This window comes from Panthera tigris, chromosome A2 (assembly GCF_018350195.1).
Source record: "Panthera tigris isolate Pti1 chromosome A2, P.tigris_Pti1_mat1.1, whole genome shotgun sequence".
NCBI lineage: Eukaryota > Metazoa > Chordata > Mammalia > Carnivora > Felidae > Panthera > Panthera tigris.
The window spans coordinates 6,252,219-6,274,774 of NC_056661.1; the positions used below are offsets into that span (position 1 = coordinate 6,252,219).

At 52.6% G+C, this 22,556-nt stretch overlaps 1 protein-coding gene across 2 annotated transcripts in view; it reads right to left on the reverse strand.

Moving 5' to 3' along the window:
• The window catches only part of ARHGEF18 (Rho/Rac guanine nucleotide exchange factor 18), a 55,382-nt gene that overhangs the window by 13,423 nt on the left and 19,403 nt on the right, over positions 1–22,556 (reverse strand). Inside the window, exons 2-7 of one of the 2 annotated variants that reach the window (XM_042978064.1) lie at positions 7,074–7,212; positions 5,903–6,015; positions 5,632–5,772; positions 3,591–3,841; positions 2,522–2,647; positions 209–326 (exon numbers count right to left, since the gene is read on the reverse strand). In XM_042978064.1, coding sequence (XP_042833998.1) covers positions 209–326; positions 2,522–2,647; positions 3,591–3,841; positions 5,632–5,772; positions 5,903–6,015; positions 7,074–7,141 — 817 coding nt within the window. In that variant the 5' untranslated portion in view covers positions 7,142–7,212. Of the gene's footprint in view, positions 1–208; positions 327–2,521; positions 2,648–3,590; positions 3,842–5,631; positions 5,773–5,902; positions 6,016–7,073; positions 7,809–22,556 lie in introns of those variants that run through there. The other variant, XM_042978063.1, reaches the window with a different exon arrangement.

Here is a 22,556-nt window from a genome sequence, read left to right on the forward strand (position 1 = left end):
TTTCTTGAGTCGGAAACCCCACAACCCAGCACGGCGGATTCGGCATGGTGGCAGCTCGGCTAATGACTGCTGAGCCGCGATGGCTCCAGAGAACCAGGGAGGGAGCACAGAGGGGGTGCTTCTCCAACCCACTGCTAAAACGGGGCAGGAAGACCGAGATCGCCCCTCCAAGCGGCAGTGGGCGAGGCCGCGAGGAGAGCTACTGTACCTTCTGTGTTCTGAATAATGCGCTCCACCAGCACCGGGTACTTGGTTATGCGCTGCGTGACCAGGAGGATACATTCCTGCACACCAAGCCGCCGCACGATGGAAAAGTTGCCGATTTTCTAGGCAATGGGAAACAAAATGCCCCGCTGGCACCCTGGCTCCTGCCAAATCAGCTGGGGGCACCTTCCTTTTTCAGGTCGCCAAGGCCTTTTCTCTCTGTTGCTTCACTGAGTACTTGAAAGGGGGGCTCATCTGCTGTGCGCAGAAAGGCCGCCGAAGCAAAGGCAGTGTCCCCTCTTGTAAAGGAGGGCCTCTGTAAAACCCAGGAAGAAGAAACCAGAACCAGGGTGCCTGGGTGGCTCCGTGCGTTGAACATCCAACTCTTGATTTTGCCTCAGGTCATAATCTCAAGGTTCCTGAGTTCGAGCCCTGCGTTGAGCTCTGAAAGCACAGAGCCTGCTTGGGACTCTTTCTCTCCTTCTCTCTCTCTCTGTCCCTCAAAATAAATAAATAAACTTTAAAAAAAAAAAAAAAAAAGAGGGGCACTTGGGTGGCTCCGTCGGTTAAAGCGTCTGACTTCGGCTCAGGTCATGATCTCGTGGTTCGGGAGTCTGAGCCCCGCCTCGGGTTCTCTGCTGTCAGCACAGAGCCTGGAGCCTGCTTTGGATCCGCTGTCCCCTTCTCTCTCCCTGCCTCTCCCCCCCTCCCCCCCCGGCTTGTGCTCTCTCTCTCAAAAATACAGGGGGCGGTAGGGAATCACCCAGAGAGCTGTATATCACACATGCCCACATACACATGCGTGCATATACACACAAGGACCCCGACTGACGGCTGCCAGAACCATCTGGAACTACCCTGAGCCTGTGCCTCTGAGGCAGCCGCCTGCTGGCACCCGACGCACACCTCTGGCTAAGAACCCAAGAAGCAGTCACCGGAAGCCAGCTCCTGGCAGGGCGGAGCACGGTTGCTGGTGCCCTCCAGAGCATACCACACATTCTGCTTCTCTGCTCCCTCGACACTCAAGCACTCCAGGAATGCAGCCATTGTGGAGCCACTTTTGAGGAGGACCAGAGGAGGACTCTGGGGTTTGTGAAGTTCCAGGGACAACCTCAAACGGACCCTCTGCCTTTCCCGTCTACATCCACTGCAACTGCAATGGGGCGGAATTTAAAAACCTGTCATTCTTTTTTTTTAAAGTTTATTTATTTTGAGAGAGAGAGAGAGCATGCGAAGGAGGGGCAGAGAGACAGGGAGAGAGAATGAGAGGGAGAGAAAATCCTAAGTAGGCTCCACACTGCCAGCTTAGAGCCTGACTCGGGGCTCGAACTCACGAGTCATGAGCTTGTGACGCGAGCAGAACTCCAGAAACGGATGCTTAACGACTGAGCCACCCAGGTGCCCCCAAAACCTGTCATTCTTAACTCTAGACCATTAGTTATTGGCTATCACTTCCAACTAAAGTCCTCGGGGACCAAGCTACAGAAGGCATGCTGACAGCCAAGTGACCTTAACCCAGGTGCACTTGCAAGGATGCGGGAGACAGGGGCTTGCCCCTCCCCGGGGACTCAGGTTGGATGTTGCATTTTTGGTTCTGGGCTGTGAGCACCTGCACGTGACTAGGCAGAAGGCAGGTGTGGGTCATTTCCCAGGCCTCAAGGGACAAATGGGACCAGAGAGGGAAGGAGGCGAGGTGGGGGGGCAAAGGTGTGGAGTAAGTTATGAAGGCCGAATGGGTGGCTCCAGAGGGGTGGTTCCCAGGACGAGGGAATGACACTTGTGTCCCCTCAGCAGTCTGAGGAGTGGTGGTCAGCAGGTTCCACGCCGTGGCCTGCTGGTGTGGCCAGGAACAAAGCCCTGGGTGTGCTTTGCTTTGTTTTACATCTCGCAATTCTCCAGATTTCACTGACGTGCTCCGAACAGGTTTGTGGTTAAAATGAAAGAAAAACTTGGGGTGCCTGGGTGGCTCAGTGGGTTAAGCGTCCAGGACTCTTGGTTTCGGCTCAGGTCATGATCTCACGGTTTCGTGAGTTCGAGCCCCGCATCAGGCTCCAAGCTGACAGTGCAGAGCCTGCTTGGGATTCTCTGTCTTCCCCTCTCTCTGCCCCTTCCCCACTTGCACTGTCTCTGTCTCTTTCAAAATAAATAAATAAACTTGAAAATCCCTGGTTTATAACAGGTACCTTATAACCTTAAGCTCTTCAAAGATTACGGTCCTGTGGAAAACAATCCAGAGCAAAGAGGATGCATTTTTTAATTAAAAAAAAAAAAAAAAAAAAAAAAAAAAAAAAAAAAAAAAATTTTTTTTTTTTTTTACCTTGATCAAGCTTTGAAATTTCTTGTTTTGCTGCAGCAGCAACTTATAATGACTGACCGCCTCGTTGTGGCCGCTACAAAAGACACCGTATTTTTCTTTCATTCTGTCCCCATTTTCGCCTGAAAACTGCAGAAAGACAACGGAGACGTTACTGAAAGGGAGGGTGCAAACCACCAGGGCGTGTTCTCGTCTGGCTCAGTTGATTCCGTGAAAATGTGTCTCGAGTTGACTTGGGATTCCCCTTTCTTGTCTAACATACACGCAGGCAGAGAAACGCTTCAGTACGGGGGCCTCCACGCAAGGTGCAGTGAGGCAAAAGGAGAAAACCTTCGAATGGGCTTTACTACGTCACAGTGCTGTAACATTTCCTGAAATCCAAGAAGGGAGCATCAATTTGAGCTGCAGCACGTTAGACAGATTTCCAAGCAAAAGGGGTATTCTTCTAATTAGCTCTTGATTCGCGGACTCGGGATGCTTCGAGCACCCCGAGGGCAGACGGGGACTGACGGGTCCCCTCTGTCAATCCTGGCTGAGGCTCACAAGTCGACTCAGGAGTCAGGTTAGGCTTGGGGCCCTTTACCACAGATACGCTTCTTTTTTTTTTTTTTTTAATTTTTTTTTTTACCATTTATTTATTTTTGAGACAGAGAGAGACACAGCATGAACGGGGGAGGGGCAGAGAGAGAGGGAGACACAGAATCGGAAGCAGGCTCCAGGCTCTGAGCCATCAGCCCAGAGCCCGACGCGGGGCTCGAGCTCACGGACCGCGAGATCGTGACCTGAGCCGAAGTCAGATGCTCAACCGACTGAGCCACCCAGGCGCCCCATACCACAGATACGCTTCTAACAGCCGGAGACACGGAGGTCAAAACCGGAAAACAAGACACAACACAACACAACCCAGCCAGCGAACCAGACCAAAGCCCCGCCTGCAAGGGCGGACATGTTCGCACAAGCGCGCTTGGCACGCAGGCGCCTGCTTCTGACCACGAGCTGCACGCACACCCGTGACGGCCCAGGGCCACGGCCTCTCAGTGAGCAGAGACTGGCCCGGCCCGGCCGTGCCCACCTGCTGCACCAGGAGGTCCCCGATCTTCTGGATGACGTAGTTCCGGTCACTGCCCTCCTCCAGGGACTCCCGGCGGCGCTCCTTCAGCCGAGACAGGAAGTGGCTGTGCAAGTCCAGCAGGTCGTCCACTCCCGGGAAGAGGCGGCTGACGGCCTGGCTGCTGAACTGTAGCTCCTCCTGCAGGGCCCTGGAGTAGACCTTCAGCATGATCTTGAGCGTCCGTACGTGGTGCACCTCCGTCTGCACCAGCTCTGCGGGGACACGGACCAGGGGACTCACCCGCGCCGGGAGGGCGCCCACGGTGGCATCACGCGGGCCGCCGGCCCACCGCGTGCCCGGCCGGCTGCTTCCAGCTCGGCACCGGGGCCCTGGCCCTGGGGGTCTCCCCGCCTGGGGGCAGGCTTCCCCTCCCCCCGCCCCGGGGCCCAGCGCTGCGGAGGTCCTAATGTAAGGGAGCAGCCAGGGCTGGGGTGATATCAGGAAAGAGAGGACCCGGGACGTGTGCTGGGACCCCAAATTCACAGGAGGATTTCACGCCCGAAGACATTTCAAGGCTGTTTTAGGCAGGAAGATTGTTCTGTGTTCTTTTTTTTTTTTTTTGATTTTTAATGTTTATTTTTGAGAGAGAGACAGTGAGTGAGCGAGTGAGCGAGTGAGCGGGGGAGGGGCAGAGAGAGGGAGACAATCCAAAGCGGGCTCCAGGCTCGAAGCTGTCAGTGCAGAGCCCGACTCGGAGCTCGAACCCACGAACTGTGAGATCATGACCTGAGCCGAAGTCGGACACTTAACCAACTTGAGCCACCCAGCCGCCCTATCAGGAAGACTGTTCTGATGAACACTATTCCTTCGGATGTGAAACTCACACGTCTGTGCACGTCACTGACCAGACCCAGACTACAACTGACAAGAAAGCAGAGCTCAGGTGAGGAATTTAATTCTCTGTGAAAAGGCAAAGAAAGATCAGGTTCTGTGTTGGAGTTTACCTGTTGTTTAAATCACGGCCTTGATGCTGTTAGGAGACCAAAGGTCAACACAGCCCGGCCCAGAGCTGCCGGCCATGGGGGCTGGACGCAGACTGTGTTTGCCCAGAGGGTGAGACAATGTGGCAAAGGGCTGCCTGGATGGAAGCATCCAGACTGGTCCTCTCTGCACCTCCCTGCATAGTCTCTGCCCTGCTCTGGAGTCCTGAGGCGAAGCATCTATCAGGGTCCCCTCCTGCCCACACCCCAACCCCCTCCAGCCTGGGCAGAAAGCTCAGTGTGTGACACGGGAGGGACCCAGGTGTCAGGGGACACCACCACCAGCCGGACACCAGCGAACGGTGAAGACCCGTGTGTGCCAGAATCTCCTCACAGAACCCCGACGAGGGGCAGAAAATGCCTCCTCGGACGACATAACGGTGTCAGTCCTGGTGAATGATTCCCATGGAGGGAGAATCGTTAAGAACAAGCGAGGGCTTTGGGGAGAGAAGGGCCTCAGATTCCAGTGTGGCTGTCTTGGGTTTTTGTCATCCTGCTTATAGAAAGTCCAGAGGCCCAAAGGGACCTACGTAGGGCACCCAATGCGGCACCTGGCCTGGGGACGGGCTCTTGTTTGAGAGCCACGCTTTGCACAGTGACCTGTAACCTCCCATCTCAGGACAGCGGCTGTCCACAGCCAGGTCCTCCAATGGCCAGCGGGAAGGGGTGTCCCAACCGGGAGCCAGTGCTACGTCACATGTCTCCCAACCCCCTGGGGGGGGGGTGTTGTCTGTGGTCACCAGGGATGGCTGGGACAGGCCTGGGGGAGTCTTCTCTCTCAGGGTCACCAGCAGGGTCAGGATGAGTCAGGACTGGGCACTCGGCCACGCTCGTCCTCAGGGATGCGTTCCCACAAAGCCCTCCCTGGCCACCTCTTCCCTGACTGGGAGAGCAGGGCTGCCCTGGGGGAGCAGACGGAGCCGGAGGTCCCAGCGGAGCCCAGACTCCCAGGCGCAATCAATCAAAACAAAGATGGAAAAGAAGGAGGTAGAAGGTCAGCGTGATGGTGCAGAACTTCTCACCATAGAGCACATCCTGCCTCTTTACCACCTCTCTCTTTTGTTTCTTTGCATACGCGGCATCCACAGAGAGGCTCCAGGACTCGGCCTCGAACTCGCGGGCATCTGACTCGATCTCACTCCTCAGCGAGGCCGTGCAAGGGTCTGAGGGAAGAAAAAGCGGCCACTGCTCCACTGGCTCTGGGCCGCCCCAGGCCGTGTCCCGTGGACACAAGGATAGGGGTCCCGGCACTTTCCCAGCGTGGCACCTGGGAAAGACGCAAGAGGGCCGTACCTTCTACAAAAATGGGCTCGGCACTCGAAGATGTAAGCGAAAGAGAGTCATCAGCTGCCTGCTTAAATTTTAAAAATACGGAGTCGGCTTCATCCATCTCTCCTGTGACTGGTCTAAATAAAAATCATAAAAACCATTATTCAAAAAATCTCAATTAAATACACATACACACCCTTTCTAGGAAGGCAAATCTATTTGAGAACTTTCCAGATTTCTATATGCACTTAAACTTTGTCACAGATCTTTTTGTTTTTAAAAGAATTGATTTTACCTTTTTTTTTTTTGAAGTTTACTGAGAGAGGGAGAGAGAGAAGGAGGGAGGGAGGGAGAGCGAGTGAGCAGGGGAGGGGCAGAGAGAAAAGGAGAGAGAGGATCCCAAGCAGACTTTATACACTCTCAGCGCGGAGCCCGACATGGGGCTTGAACCCACGAACCGCGAGACCATGACCCGAGCCGAAACCAAGAGTCGGACGCTTAACCGGGACAGAGTCACCCAAGCTCCCCACAGATCCTTTGTAAAAATCATATCATTAGGACGTCCCCCCATCATAACTGACTTCAATTCAATGTGCCGGTATGTTCTCAGGGTGAGTTGGATTGTACGCTTCCTTTAATGGCCACTGGAGCCCACGGAGCCCCCGCAATTCTTTCGAGTGAGAGTTAGGTGGACACAGCCACACTCACAGGTGAGGGTGGAGAACCCTTCTTAACGGAAAAAGATAATCAGCCCCCTTCCCCGCCAACCCGTGCAAGGACCACCGTGATGACATCTGTTAGCATTAGGTTTTCAACCGAAACGCCGCTGAACGGAGAAATATGGGAACCACCTTGAGTCCACGGAGGACAGGGTTAAGGCGTTAGTAACGGGATGCCACCTCCACGGCAACCTCAGTGGGACTTCTACCATCATCTCAGGCTCGGACAGAAACCCCGCCCAAGGGCCCTTCAAGGGTATGAACCCAGCTGGCTGCAAGAGGCCAAGTACACCCAGAATCTCGGAAGCAAGTGTGAATAGGAATTTCACCGTGTGGCTGGGGGCCTACGATCAGATTCACACGGACCTGAGGGTCTCCTTTCTGAGAGGCCATCTGCGGGGTCCCAGGGGAATGTCCCATCCTGCTCCCTCCCTTCACCTGTAGCTGCCCCTGGCGCAGAGACGGACCCGACTTACCCGAGCTGCGTCCCCGTTCCCGCCGGGCTGGGTGCTGGCTGTGGCCCCCCCTTCTGTGAGACCGTCATGCCGACATTCCTGGACAGGGCCGGGCTGCCATCGGACAAGAGGGTGGCCCTCGGGTGCTCCTTTAAGGACGCTGCGACAGAGGCAAACACAGAGTTGGTGCTGAGAAAGCGGGCAGGGTAGTGGAGCTGGCCCGTCCGGAAGCCCCGTTCCGACTGTGGCCGCAGCACGGACAGGATCTTGGAGGTCAGCAGCTCGTTATCCAGAAAGACGTTCTCGCTCCATTTCCGAGGAAAAGAGCTGTAGAAAGACAGCTCGGGGCGGCCACGGAGCGCGTCGTCTCGGTCACTGCTTTTGGAATGCGTGTTCCCCATGCTCACGGTCCGGGCTCCAGGACCCGGCGTGGTGCGAGGCCGGGCTGCGTCGCTTTTATGCCTCCGTGTGATCCTTCTAGAAATGTAAAGCCGCGTCTTCTCCTACTGTATTGGCTGAGACAGCGGGTCTGGAGGGCAGGAAATTGGTCCCCACTGTGACCATTTAGTGTGGAAATCGCACAATATCTTCTCCTTTGGTAAAATAACAACAAAAAAACCCCGACACCCCTTCCATCTTGGCAGGAGGTAAAAGGTGGAGAGTAGTTTATATTCACTGTAAATAATCTAAAATCACCAAGAGCTCTGCGCTTGGCGTGGCTCGTGCCGACATCACACACACACACACACACACACACACACACACACACACACACACACACGGCTGTAATTAACCCGAGATCGGATGTCAGGATGACTCCGAGACCCAGAGACTGCAGGGCACGATGTGTGGCCACACGCGCCCCTGACCGTAAAAGCACTCTGATAGAATGTGAGCAGCAGAGCGGACAGACGAGAGGTGCCAATCCTATTTTACGCTACGACTGCAAACCAACCTGACACTCGACAGGGGCTCCAAAGGGTTCTTCACACTCATCTGCTCGTTAATGTAGGAAACGAGATGATAGGATGTGTGTAATTCTCTGGTCACCTTTCCCACTGATGGAAAGATGAAATTCAGAAGGCCAAACTCTCACCCTCTTCTATTTGACAAATCAAGTTGAGCTGAGATGGGCTGCTTGGCTAATTCATTCTCAGGGTGAAAACCACACTGAAAGCTCTATTCCAGGCGAGGACAAAGAGCAACGTTAGGAAGAAATCTGGAGGCGACTGTGGGCGCCTGGGTGGCTCAGTCAGTTGAGTATCTGACTTTGGCTCAAGCCATGATCTCACAGTTCGTGAGTTCAAGCCCTGTGTCGGGCTTTCTGCTGTCAGCACAGAGCCCACTTCAGATCCCGTCCCCCTCTCTCTCTTTTCCTCCCAGTTTGCTCACGCACTCTCTCTCAAAAAAAAAAAAATAAATAAATAAATAAAATAAAATAAAATAAAATAAAATAAAAATTTTTTTTAAAAAAGGAAGAAATCTGTCCACTAGCCTTTCTGACCTGGCTCCTGGGTCCCCCCGGGCACCCAAGCTTCATTTTCTGTTTTTGTTTGTTTTTTTTAGTTTATTTTGTTTATTTTTGAGACAGAGAGAGAGAGAGAGAGAGAGCGAGCAGGGGAAGGGCAGAGACAGAGAGAGAGAATCCCAAGCAGGCTCCACACTGTCAGCATGGAGCCCAATGTGGGGCCCGAATTCAGGAACCATGAGATCATGACCTGAGCCAAAACTGAGAATTGGACGCTTAAACCCACTGAGCCACCCAGGTGCCCCCACCCCAAGCTTCGTTTTTTGTCACACAGGGAAGTAGTGGGGACCGTGGTTCTCTGCCGCACGCAGACCATGACGTTTGGGGTGGCTAAGGGACCAGCACTAGAGGAACATGTACTTAAGAGCTTTTCTGCACAGTGGGATTCTGCATTCTGAAAGTTTTAACTTAGATGGAAATTCAGGGTGGTTGGAAACATGCAGTTGGGTACATGTCGGAGAGAAAACTGGTCCAGGAGTAATGAACAGAGCTTATCAGCTGAGACTTAAGCACTAGGCGGCGTGATGCCATATTCCACACGGAACATGTATCCGTAGCCGTTCATTCTGTAACACAGCTCTGTATGGTGGGGGTGACATTTGCCCAGTGACCCCAAACACCCCAGCGTCATGATACTAACTGGCTTACCACTGCTATTATCATAAAGACAAAGGTGATGAGGCTCTCTCTCATATATGAACACCCATTCACCAAGGTGAAAGTCATAAATTGAGGCCTCTGTGGTCCAGGGCAGGCATTTCCTGCCATTTCGACACCACTGTAAACCCCACCTAGGCAATTATGATTCAAATATACAAATATGGGACCAACCTTGAAATGTGTCCTTTGCCTGGCTGACTGATTGTTCCTGTGACCCGACATCTCACCTGAAGTGAGATACATTCTGCTTTAAAAATATTTTTAATGTTTATTTCTGAGAGAGAGAGAGGGAGACACAGAATCTGAGGCAGGCTCCAGGCTCTGAGCTGTCAGCACGGAGCCCAGTGCAGGGCTCGAACTTGTGAACTGCCGAGATCATGACCTGAGCCAAAGTTGGATGCTTAACCGACTGGGCCACCCAGGTGTCCCACATTCTGCTTTAACCAAAGAGTCTGCAAGAGAAAAAGTCACCATAAACATCTTCTGAGCATCACTAGTCCCCAAGAAGTTTAATAAATGATGGACACACTAAATCTACAGTAACTTAAATCTTCCCTTGATAATTGAGAAGATACTTTGAGGTATTCATGGCTAAGCGTCATGACTAGGGACACCAGGTACTCAAAGGGGTACAAGGGACAGAATTTCAGCTGAAAGAACAGTAAGGTGGTCTCTCTCACATATGATACAACTTACTTATTTATTCTGATCGCTGTTTCCCGAGTAGAATGGAGGGCAGTGCCTCCCGCAAAACGGGTCAAGAAATCATTGTTTTATGGAATATTTTTCAGCCATAAAGAGGAAGGAAATCCTGATGCTTGCTACAGCACGGACAAAACTTGAGGACATCATGCTAAGCAAAATAAGCCATACACAAAAGGATGAATACTGCCCGAATCCACTCACAGGACGTCCCTAGAGGAGTCCCGTCCAGAGACAGAGAGTAGATGGTGGGAGCCAGGGGCTGGGAGTCCATGTTTCATGGGGACAGAATCTCAGTTTGGGGAGATGAGAAAGTTCTGGAGACAGAGGTGGGGGTGGTTGCACAACAGTGCGAATGTAGCTAATGTTACTGGAATATACTCTTAAAAATGGCTAAAATGGGGGTGCCTGGGTGGCTCAATTGGTTAAGCGTCTGACTTCGGCTCAGGTCATGATCTCGCAGTCTGAGTTCGAGCCCCGCATCGGACTCTGTGCTGACAGCTCAGAGCTTGGAGCCCGTTTTGGATTCTGTGTCTCCCTCCCTCTCCCTCTCTGCTCTTCCCCCACTCATGCTGTCTCTCTCTCAAAAATAAACATTAAAAAATTAAAAAAAATTTTTTTAAACGGTTAAAATGGTCAATATTATGTTTACGTATTTTTTTTTTTTAAGGAGTCACTGTTTCCTTGGGATGGAACACTTCTGCCCTTTGACAGTGGAGTTGGGTTACTCAGATCTCTACATACAAAGGATAAAATTTCCTAGAACTATTCACTCCCTTTCCCTCACCAAAGAGTGCAGGTAACAACTGGCAAAACCCAAACAGGGTCTGTCCCCGAGTTAACAATACTGTACAGATGCCAGTGATCTGGTTTTGACCACGGGCTGAGGTCATGTCAGATTACCATCCCTGGGGGATGCTTGGTGAAGGACACCTGAGACTCTGTACTAGTTTTGCAACTTCCTGTGAATTTTAAGCTATTTCAAGACAAAAAGCTGCAGCGGCCTCTCATTATTCCCCGTAGTGATGTTCCATAAAGTTGCAGCGAAGCCTGCTTTAGCCAATACCGAATCGCCGCTCCTGGGGAAGCTACAGGGCTAGGTTCCCGGGACCTTCTGCCCACGCCCGTCATCAGCCCATCAATACGCAACCTTGCTTTATGTGTGTTTCTCTTGAAGGATACCTTATTTCATACATGCTGTTGATTTATTACCATTGAACTCATGGTCAGGAGGACTACAACTCATGGCTGAAGGGAGCGGAGTGTACCTAACACACGTAATTCCTCCTCCGAAAGACGCATCACAGCCTTTTTGCACTCAGTAATGCCCGACAGCACCCCAGCACGATGCCCGGGGGCCATTTTATGCGTGTATGTATGTATGTATTTACAGCTTATTTTTATTTGAGAGAGAGAGAGACAGAGAGCAAGCAGGGGAGGGACAGAGAGAGGGATACGGAATCCCAAGCAGGCTCTGCACTGCCAGCACAGAGCCCCACGCGGGGCTCGAACTCACAGACCACAAGATCATGACCTGAGCCGAAGTCACGAGTGGGACCAACTGAGCCACCCACGCGCCCCACCGGGGGGCCATTTTAAACAGCCAAATCACCGACGGAGAGCACAAAAATGTGAAAAACATGGCATTAAGCACACTGCAAAAAGGACGCTTGTTCAAGGACGAGATGAAGTAAGGAGGCAGAAGGTCACGTCACCTTGTTGGATAGGAACACGCGTGCTGGGGGACTTGTATTTTCACTGGACACGTCTGCTGCACGTGACTGTGAACGCCCCACAGGTACTGATTTGGGAGTTACGTATAAGATTTTTTTTTAATGTTTATTTACTTTTGAGAGAGGGACAGAGACAGAACGTGAGCAGGGGAGGGGCAGAGAGAGAGGGAGACACAGAATCCAAAGCAGGCTCCAGGCTCTGAGCTGTCAGCACAGAGCCCGACGCGGGGTTCAAACTCACAAACCGCGAGATCATGACCTGAGCCGAAGTCGGACGCTTAACCCACTGAGCCATCCAGGCGCCCCCAGGTTACTTATACGTTTCAGCGAGGAAGTTAAGTTTGCAAATACAGAATCCGGGAATAAATGAGGGCAGGCTGTACGTAAGAACCCTGTTGACTGAGAAATTACTATTACATTGCAGAACACCCTTGTTTGCTCAGACACACACGCTATTTCTTGAGAGCTCACACTCCCCAAAAGTCTCCGAGCTGGGGGGACTTCTTACAGAAAAACAGAATGCTGTACATCTGACAGCAATATGGCCTCTGGAGATAAATCATTCTTTTTCCTCTGGAGGAACTAACCACGACTGCCCCTCTCACGCCACTTAAGACTTTTAAAGTAAGGGGTGGACAATCACTAATCAAGTCTTTCTAGAACATGTGCAGCCACGGAAATGAGTGCCTGATCAAGACACGAGTGGGGGGCTCTGCGACAGACCAGCTGCTTCAATCATGTCGTTTTATTCTGTATTTTTTTTTAAGTTTATTCATTTATTATTTCTGAGAGAGAGAGAGAGTATGTGCACAAGCTGAGGAGGGGCAGAGAGAGAGAGAGGGAGACACAGGATCCGAAACAGGCTCCAGGCTCCGAGCTGGGGCCTCGAACTCATGAACTGCAAGATCACGACCTGAGCGGAAGTCAGACACTTAACCGACGGAGCCACCCAGGCGTCCCTTACTCCGTATTTCTGACGATCTGACAGGTGGCACCTTGCCGACCCAGGAAAGCCTGCCCCTGCCAGGGCTGGCAGGTTCCTAGAGACAGGAAACGACTCGCTGTGTAAGAGCACCTTTCACATGCACACCCAGCAACCCAGAGCCCACGCTTCAGCCTCCTCGTCCGTCGGGCTTTCACTCGGGGCCACCGTCCCCCTGCCCCGATTACCCCAGGGCCCGGGGCCGGACAACCAGGGCCAGCGCCTGCACCCCAGAGCCCGCTGGGGTTTTCAATCCAGCCAGTCTTAAGCCTGTTCACCCCGCCCCGACCATTCCTTCCCACGGAAACCACCGTGAAGGCTCTTGCCCACATCTTCCACTCATGCCCGCCCTCTGGCTCCTGACCGACCCTGGGGCATCCGGCAGCCCCCTGCGGCCCTGTGAGGCGTGCCCCGCCTCCTGCTCCTGGGGGCCGTGAGTACAAACTTGTCTCATGGCAGTCATTTCCAGGTCTGCTGTCTTCCCATACCTGCTTCAAACAAATCCTGCAGACCCTGAAAACACCAGCCACCCAGGGGCCCGGGGGCGTGCCTGCCAGGGCCGGGGCCTCCAACATTCTCAAACACACGCAAAACCGCGGGGCTGCTGGTGGGAACGCAAGGCGGTAGAGCGCTTTGGAAAACTGGTGCTTCTCCAAACGGTTAAACGTGGAGGTGCCATTCCCTCCAGGTACACGACCGAGAGAGGCGACAACGGGCACCCGCACAAACACTTGTACGTAAATGTTCACGCAGCACTCTTCGCAACAGCCAGAAGCGGAATCGGCCCCAGAGGTCTGTCGACTGATGGCTGGAAAAACACAACAGGGTCCATTCACACGATGGGCTATTACTCGGCCCTACAAGGAACCAGGCGCTGCTTCAGGCTGGATCCTGGATGAACCTGGAAAATATGCTGAGTGAAAGAGGTCAGACCCAAGTGACCACATACTGTAGGCGTCCGTCTCCAGGAAAATGGGCAGAAGAGGCAAGTCCATGGAGACAGAAAGGAGACTGACGGCCGTGTGGGACTGGGGGAGAACAGAGGGCGACAGCTAAGGGGTATACGCTTTCTCTGTGGGGTTCTAACACTGACTGTGGTGACTGGGACCCCACTTACGTGGGGGAGCCGTATGGTACGTGAGTTATAGCTCAGTAAAGCTTTCATTTTTTATTTTTAAAGTTTATTTATTTAGAGAGAGAAAGAGAACGAGTGGGAGAGGGGCGGAGGGAGAGGGAGACAGAGAATCCCAAGCAGGCTCCGAGCTGTCGGCACAGAGCCCCATGTGGGGCTCGAACCCATGAACCGCGAGATCACGACACGAGCTGAAACCCAGAGTCGGACGCCCTTCCGTAGAGCCTTTGAACCAACCAATAAACTCGTTGAGGTACAGCCATCTTTCTGCAGGAGCAGAACAGATGTTGTGGGTCAGTCACTCTGCCCTTGGCAGAGAGAGGCAGGAATGGGCGTTCGTCCTGCCCTCGTGTCTTCCTAAACCAGACAGCCATGGTGGGACGGAGGGGGTGGCGGTGCGGTGCTGGGATCGGGGCCACGGAGCAGAGGTGAGCACCCGGCCGCCTAGCGCTGTCTGCACACCGCCACGACCGCCACGACCGCTGCTTCGGGGCCTAATTAGCACCGTCTGCCCACTGCTGAGAGGGGCCATCGATCGGCGTGCACCGGGCCCGCTGCAGAGACTGTACCACAGAGCCGTTTGTGCGCGGGGACCTGGGGAAGAGGCAGGGGCAAAGACAGGAGGCCAACAGGGAAAATGTGAAAAGTTCTTTGCCCAGAGGAAAAAAATACACGCTGTTCTCAGCAACAAATTGCAGCCTGTTCTCATGATGATTGTTTTTTAAACGTTTATTTATTTTTGAGAGACAGAGAGAGCGAGCGAGCGAGCAAGTGGACGAGGGGCAGAGAGAGAGAGAGGGAGACAGAAGATCCAAGGCAGGCTCTGTGCTGACAGCAGAGAGCCCAATGTGGGGCTCGAACTCGCGAACCGTGAGATCATGACCCGAGCCGAAATCGAGACTTGGACACTTAACCGACTAAGCCACCTAGGCGCCCCGTGATGATTATTTTTTAAAACCTGTTTTGTCTTGGTGGCTTGAAGAGCGGTCTCTGTGAGCAAATCAGACGACTAAGTTGTGTGACGGATATCACGACCCTACTTACTTACACACCTCGGAGATACTGTGCGTTCGGTTCCAGACCTACCACAATAAAGCGGGTCAAGTGAGTGTTCTGGTTTCCCAGCGCATATAAAAGCTATGTTCACACTACGCTGTAGACTATTAAGTGTGCAACTGCATTATGTCTGAAAATTCAGTACCCATCCCTTAATTTAAAAACTTTTTTTTAGTTGGGGAATTGGAGTAACTTACAGATGAACACAGGGGAAGGGAAGGAAAAATCAGATAAAAACAGAAAGGGAAGCAAGCAAACCATAAGAGACTCTTTTTTTTTTTTAAATACTAAAGGTACTTCTTTTTAAACTTTTTTTTTTTAAGTTTATTTATTATTGAGAGAGAGAGAAAGAGAGAGCACAAGCTGGGGAGAGGCAGAGAGGGAGGGAGACACAGAATCGGAAGCAGGGTCCAGGCTCTGAACTGTCAGCACAGAGCCCGATGCGGGGCTTGAACTCACGAACCGTGAGATCATGACCTGAGCCGAAGTCAGACACTTAACTGACTGAGCCACCCAGGTGCCCCCATAAGAGACTCTTTCTTAAATACAGAGAACAAACGGGGGGTTGCTGGAGGGGGGCTGGGGGCTGGGTTAAGTGGGTGGGGGGCATTAAGGAGGCCCTTGTTGGGATGAGCACTGGGTGTCCATATGTAAGAGATGAATCACTGGGTTCTACTCCTGAAGCCAAGACTACAGTGCATGTTAACTAACCTGAATATAAATAAAACAAAAAGGAAAAAAAACCCTTTTTTAAAAAAGTTTACTTATTTTGAGAGAGTGAGTGAGTGAGCGAGCAGGGGAGGGGCAGAGAGAGAGGGAGAGGGAATCCTAAGCAGGCTCTGCTAACAGCATGAAGCCCGATGCGGGGCTTGATCCCACGACCCTGGGATCATGACCTGAGTCGAAATCAAGAGTCGGACACTCAACCAGCTCGAGCCACCCAGCACGAATTTTATGTTCTCAATAGCAGATCCCTCCAGCTGCTCAAAGGCAACCGGGAACAGCTTGGGAAGGCAGATGGGCCCTGGCACAGAAGTCCCCCCAGTTTTCTGGAAAGGGTCGCATAAAGGGACCAGCCAAGTGACATCATTAGGCGGGAACAGCCGCCCCCTGTTGCACAGCGGTTTCAAAAGCTTGGCTTCAAAATGACTGTCACTTTTCTCATCTTTACTGAGGTCCTGCGTCCCGTCCCTGTCCCTGCCCCCACTCTTTGTCTCAGTGCAGACTTTCCCTGCAGGCTGAGATTGGCGTCTGTCTCTGGAGAGTTCTGGCAAGCACGCGCTTTGGGCGAGTGTTCGAGAGACAATTAAGAAAATCTGAGACAAGATGAAGTTTTCAGTTCACAGTTCCTGGCTCTTCAGCCACCTGAGAATAGACTAAATCAAACTAAATCGATGCCAAGACAGCTCATTGATTTCTCTGCCCTGCTTCATTTCGATGTTACACAAGTAAGACAGTATAAAGAATAAGCCTAAAGAAGGAAAAAAAGGCAAAACACAACAGAAAACCTTAACCCCGTGCCTAAGGGGCAAAGGGGGAAAAAACAAGCATCTTGGGGCTTAGAAGTAAGTGTGTGCCAGAAAGAATACTCTTCCTGAACCTGATTATTACCCAATAAAAATAATTCACAACCCTCTACTCCCAAATTACGTCAAACCTAGCAAACACTATTAAAACAAATTGTGGGTATCTTCTTGACTACGTGTGTAGAAAACTTAGAAATCACGAAAAGCCATAAAAGTAGAAATAATCCATAATGCCACCACCCACAGTGAGTTGCTCCTGGATAGAAAATGGTTGAGAAATAATGTTTAAAGTGAGTAAGATCATGGGGCGCCTGGGTGGCTGAGTCGGTTAAGCGTCCTACTCTTGATTTTGGCTCCGGTCATGATCCCAGGGTTCTGGGATCCAGCCCCAAGTTGGGCTCCACACTGAGCGTGGAGAGAAGATTCTCTCTCTCCGTCTGTCTGTCTGTCTGTCTCTCTCTGCCCCTTGCCCTGTTCATGTTCTCTCTCTCTTAAAAAAAAAAAAAAAAAAAAAAGCAACTGATCCTAAGATCCATGTTCAAAAAAATCCCTTCCACAAAGCAAAAGAATGTTAATATCAAATATATGCTTTTAGCATGAATACCATACAGGATGTGCGGGTTATGACACTACAAAATATTCTGTATTACTCTGTCGATCATTCAGGAAGTTAAAAACAGGACAATAATGCCTATGTGTGCCTGGAGAATAAAAATGAACCTTGACCTGAACTTTCACACCCAAGAACTCCAAGTGGATCAGACTGAAACGGAAAACGTCACATTATAAAACATTTCACAGGTAACAAGGGATACAATCTTCAGGAACTAGGGCTTGGTTCATGAAGAGTTCTTTGATAAGACACCAAAAGTCTGATCCACAAAAGACAGGGGGAAAAAAAATCTCTAAATTGACCTCAGCCTAATTGGAAACTTTGGCTCCTTAAGCTAGAGAATGCGAGAAAATACCCGCAAGCCACCAGCTCACGGAGCATTAGCATGCAGAATATGTAACGAGCTATCAAAACTCCACAGTAAAAACACAAACAACCCATTCAGAAAATTAGCAAAAGAGCTGAAGATGCACATCATCAAAGAAAATATACAGATGGTAAAAAAGCACACGAAAAAGTGCTCCTCCTCACAAGCCACGAGAGAGATGCAGGTCCTGGGGGAGGGTGCTCTCTCCAGCTGGCAGTCAGCCAGCCCAGGTCTCCCGTGTGTGTTCCAGGGGTGGGGACAGGGTGAGCAAGCTCTCTGGGCCTCCTCTTACAAGGACTTAACCTCGTCCTGGGGGCCCCACCCTCGTGACCCTGTCTGAACCTAATTACCTCCCAAAGGTTCCACCTCCAGATCCCATCACTATGGGGGCGAGGGCTTCAGCATGAGAATTTGAGGGGGGACACAATTCAGCAGCTCAGAGCACCCAACAACGAATAAAACCATGTTTCCTAAGAACGCATTTAGATATAGAACTCTTGGGGCACCTGGGTGGCTCAGTCAGTAAAGTGTCTGACTTTGGCTCATGTTGTGATCTCACAGCTCCGGGGTTCGAGCCCCGCGTTGGGCTCTGGGCTGACAGCTTGGAGCCTGGAGCCTGCTTCGGATTCTGTCTCCCTCTCTCTCTGTCCCTCCCCTGCTCATGCACTGTCTCTCTCTGTCTTTCTCTGTCTCTCTCAAAGATAACTAAACATAAAAATCAATCAATACGTATAGAACTCCTACTGCTCCCCGGATGCCTCAGCAGAAAGAACAAGCACCTGTCTCTTCCTTCCCCTCACCTCTCGGAGGGAAGGCCAGAGGGCATGGCCTCCCAGACAGGATCACTGGAGAAGGTGCCGGACACCATGGAACCAAGACTTCAGAAAGCAGTTCTGATGGCCAAGCAGAAGGTCGGCTTCAAAACACTCAGAGAGGGTTACTGCGGAAAAGAGACATGGCCAGAGGGCCTCACGGCAAATTACCTTAATCTGGGGAGACAAACGTGACTGTGACGGGTTCTAAAACTCGAAGAGAAAACATGAGAAGATAAAGTCAGTGATCCACAGGATGTGGGGCCACCCTACAGAGAGCTGGGCCCAGCCGGCAAGGCCTCCTGGGTGGGAACCTGGGGACTTTGTGCAGCGGCCCCTCCAGGGGGCCACCGTGTAAAACAAAGGGGCAAACGCGGGGACCTAGGGAGTGATCCTGGTCGAGAGAGTTACCAGATGGCCCTGGGCTCGGTTCAGTAGGCTCGCAACCAAGGACCCTGGTCTGGGCTGTCACGTTCTGTCCCCTCCTGCTGGTGCAAGACACCTGTGGCCAAGAACCCCTGGGCCCACCTGGCCTCTCACAGCAGTGCTGCTCTTTGCCAGCCTGGGGGTCTCTCCTGGACCCGAGGGGGCTGGGACTGTAGGCGCTCCTGTTTTCTTTCTCTTCTTTATTAATTACTATCATTATTTTGTACTGTGGTAAAACGTACAGAACACTTATCTTCTTGACCATCTGTAAGCGTACAATCCAGCAGCACTAAACACACTCACAATGTGTGTAACCACTGGCACTGTCTCTAGCCAAGACTTGTCCCCAACAAAAACCTTGTACCTGCTAAACAAGAACGCCCCTCCCCCAGCCCCGCACCCACCACCCTCCTCCCTTCTCTCTACGGGTCTGTCCTCACATATGTGGAATCACACAGCGTTCATCTTTCCGCATCTGGCTTATTTCACTTAGCACAACGTTTTCAAGGTTCATCCATGTTATGGACTGAATGTTTTGTGTTTGTGTCCCTCCAAAGTGTGTCTGTTGGAGCCCTAACCCCAGCGTGGCTGTGTCTGGAGACGGCGTCTCCAAGAAAGTAATCACAGTTAAGGGGGGACATAAGGGTGAGGCCCCGATTTGGTAGCATCAGTGTCCTCATAGAAGAGACACAGAGAGCCAGATGCCTCCCTCCTTCCACCCCCTCTCTTGGCATAAAGACAGCGCTCACCAGAAACCAAATTTGCTGGCACCTTGACCTTGAACCGCCAGCCTCCAGGATTGTGCGAAATGAGTTTCTGTTATGTAAGCACCCCACCTTTCACGGGGAAGGGTCAGAGATATGTGCGTAGAAGGGCAGGAAGGAAGGTAAAAGGGGGGAGAGAAGGACACGTAGCTAACCTTGGCTGCTCAGTGCTCAGCCCATGCCAGCCGCTCAACGCCACACTGCGCAAGTTAAAGCCGCCGGATCAGAAGTTCATCTCATCTCAGACATGAAGACAGTTCTAGGTGAGACTGTGTGTGCCTGTATGTGGCAACTCTGGGGAGCTGGGGAGGACAGAAGCGACGAAGGTGGCAGGAGGGCGAAGCGACCGTGGATGGCAAAAGAAGAAATTAATCTTAAAAACTCAATGTTCAACTGTGGCCCCCCCGCAAAAAAAAAAAAAAGAAAGAAAAAAGAAAAAGGCCTGTGAGCCATGAATCTGAGAAACAGGCCAGGAATCCGGGCAGCCCAAGCGTGGAGCAGACCGAGGTGTTTACAGCCATCACAGTGAGTGGGTGGCCTGTCCTGGCAGGTGCTGGCCATGGTAGGGGCACGGAGCATACGCCAGCTCCTGGGGTACCAGCAAGGTGCCGGCTGGATCCCACAGGACGCCCGTGTAAATCTGAGGGAGAAGGAAGAACCGGATGAGGACAGGTTGGGCGACTTTGAAACTGACTGAGCACGCACACCCGAGCTTGGTAACGGCCCCACCTCAGGTAGAAAGAGGATGGCCAGCGGAGCACCCACTGGCTCCGGCCTCCGTCTTGCCTGAGATGGGAATGCAGACGGCTTGCTTACCAAAGTCACCTGGAGTAGACGAGTTGCTTCAAGTTACGTGTGGAAACAAAGGCAGGGAGAGGAGTTAACACAAAGCTAACTGGACAGGCTACAGTAAAGGAAACATCAAGAGACTCCGCAAAGACGGCCGGGGTGGGGGGCAGGGGGGGGCAGCAGCGGGCTCAGAAAATCAGCAGTGTGGTGCTCACAGGGCTGGGTCATCTTAGGCCGCATCAACATCAGTGTGATGACAAGAGTCATGAGGGCTGAGCCACTGGCCAGCCACGCCTGCCCGGGGGTTCATCTCAGGCCCAGGCCGAGCTCAGTGCGTGGGTGGCTGGTGGTGACACCGGCCAGGAGGGCATCCGGAAAGCCGTATTCTGACAAGTCCCGCGGAGGGTCAGAGGCAGGAGGGCCAAGGAGCCCGTCCGGGCCAAACGCCGGCCAGGAGGGGCACGCCCGGAGGCTGACTGAACAACGGAGATCCCAGCTGCGACCTGGGAGGAAGAGCGTCAGAGCGGGGACACTGGCCAGAGAAGACGACCCAAGGATGGTCCTCTGGAAGGGCTGGCCTACTGGCAGGCCTGGAAGCAAGCAGGCTCTCCCTCGAGGCTCACAGCACAAGGGGTGGGGTTACTGCAGGGGAGGAATTTCTAGCTTTAAGTACGAATGAAACAGCAACCACCCAGTATTTCACAAACCAGAGAAAACCGCTACTCCTGTTTGAGCACATTCCATCCCATTCTTATTTCTACTAGTTCCATTTAATGGGACCCTTGCTAATAATCAACCATTCACAGCCTACAGAAGGGTCCACCTAACACATGGGTGCAGACACAATTTTGCATCTTGCCTTTCTGTCCAAGGTCATGCCATGAACATTTCACTCTACTGCGAAGTACATTTCAGGAGCCGCTTACAATTCCTTTCAAGCTTCTTCCATCGGCACGTTCCTGGGTTGCTTCCAAGGTCTCACCGAGTTCATAACTAAGACTGACGGACACATGCATGAAATACTTCATCTGTGGGGCGCCTGGGTGGCTCAGTCGGTTGGGCAGCCGACTTCGGCTCAGGTCATGATCTCGCGGTCCGTGAGTTCGAGCCCCGCATCGGGCTCTGTGCTGACAGCTCGGAGCCTGGAGCCTGTTTCGGATTCTGTGTCTCCCTCTCTCTGACCCTCCCCTGTTCATGCTCTGTCTCTGTCTCAAAAATAAATACACGTTAAAAAAAAAAAAAAATTAAAAAAAAAAAATACTTCATCTGCACTGGATACGTTCTTGGGCTAAATTCGTACTAGTAGCTGGGTCCCCTGCCCCGTGTTTCCTCAGTCTCATTACCCCTGCCACTGCACAGGGGGTCAGTGTTCCCCCCAGCCGGAAGCTTCCTGAGAGCAGGCCAGTCAGTGTCTGCCTGGCCAAGCACCGTATCTCCAGCTTACTGGAGAGTGCACCGGATTGCGCTCTGCAAGTGGGGCCGAGGGTCCTGATCCTCAGATCCTTCAGCATGTGTTTGACGGATTCCTACCAAGCACTCCTGGTGCACAGGTCCCCTCCCCCACCCCCCCGCCAGGGAACTTGACCTGGACGCTCACTTCCCAGGAGAGGCGCCCTCCCTGCTCTGTATATGATTCTCTCCATTTTCACTGAGGCCCCTGCCCATGCTCGTCTGGAACCTCCTTCATCTTCCTAACACCTTCCCCACATGCACCAGCTCCTGAGTGGGGGGGTCTCTGCAGTACAGCCTTCTGCACCCCCCAAGTCCAATGGGTCACTGACCCTGCCTTCTATGTAACGGGCCTCATGCCTGTTCCCTGACCAGTAGGCCCAAGCTGCAGCCCCTCTGGGTGGCCGGCTGTCCGCTCCCTCGCTGTCCGCCCTGCTGCGTGTCTCACCACACACTGGTTAGCATCTCCACGGCTCTGGCTGGGACCCGCTGGCCTGCTCCTGCACCCCAACCATGCTGACACGTGGCACTGGAAAGCCTCAGAGCCCTGGGTGGCTTGGCCCAGGCACCCCTTAGCCTGGCCGGCTTTGGGGCCCAGCCAGAGTCCCTCTGGGTCGCCCTACCTGTTTCCCAGCTCCCCCAACAGCCTAGGCCCTCCCGTGCCCTTCCTCTACCCCTGTGCACACTGCTGGTTATGCCTTTTAACACACTGCCTCATGCCTCACTGAACCTTGACCTCTTGGAGGGCAAGGGTCAGGTGTCACTTGTCTCTGGGTGCCAGCACTGCTTTGATCTATGTGTTGGGACAGGCCACTCCCAGCACAGGTACGCAGACCTCATCACTGCTGGAAGGACGCAGGTGGGGAGGGCAGTGGGTGGACAGAGGAGAGGCAGGGGGAGGGCACCCCAAGGCGAGGCCTGCTATCTCACGGTGAGGGCGGCCTGCTGCCTTCGGGATATTACCT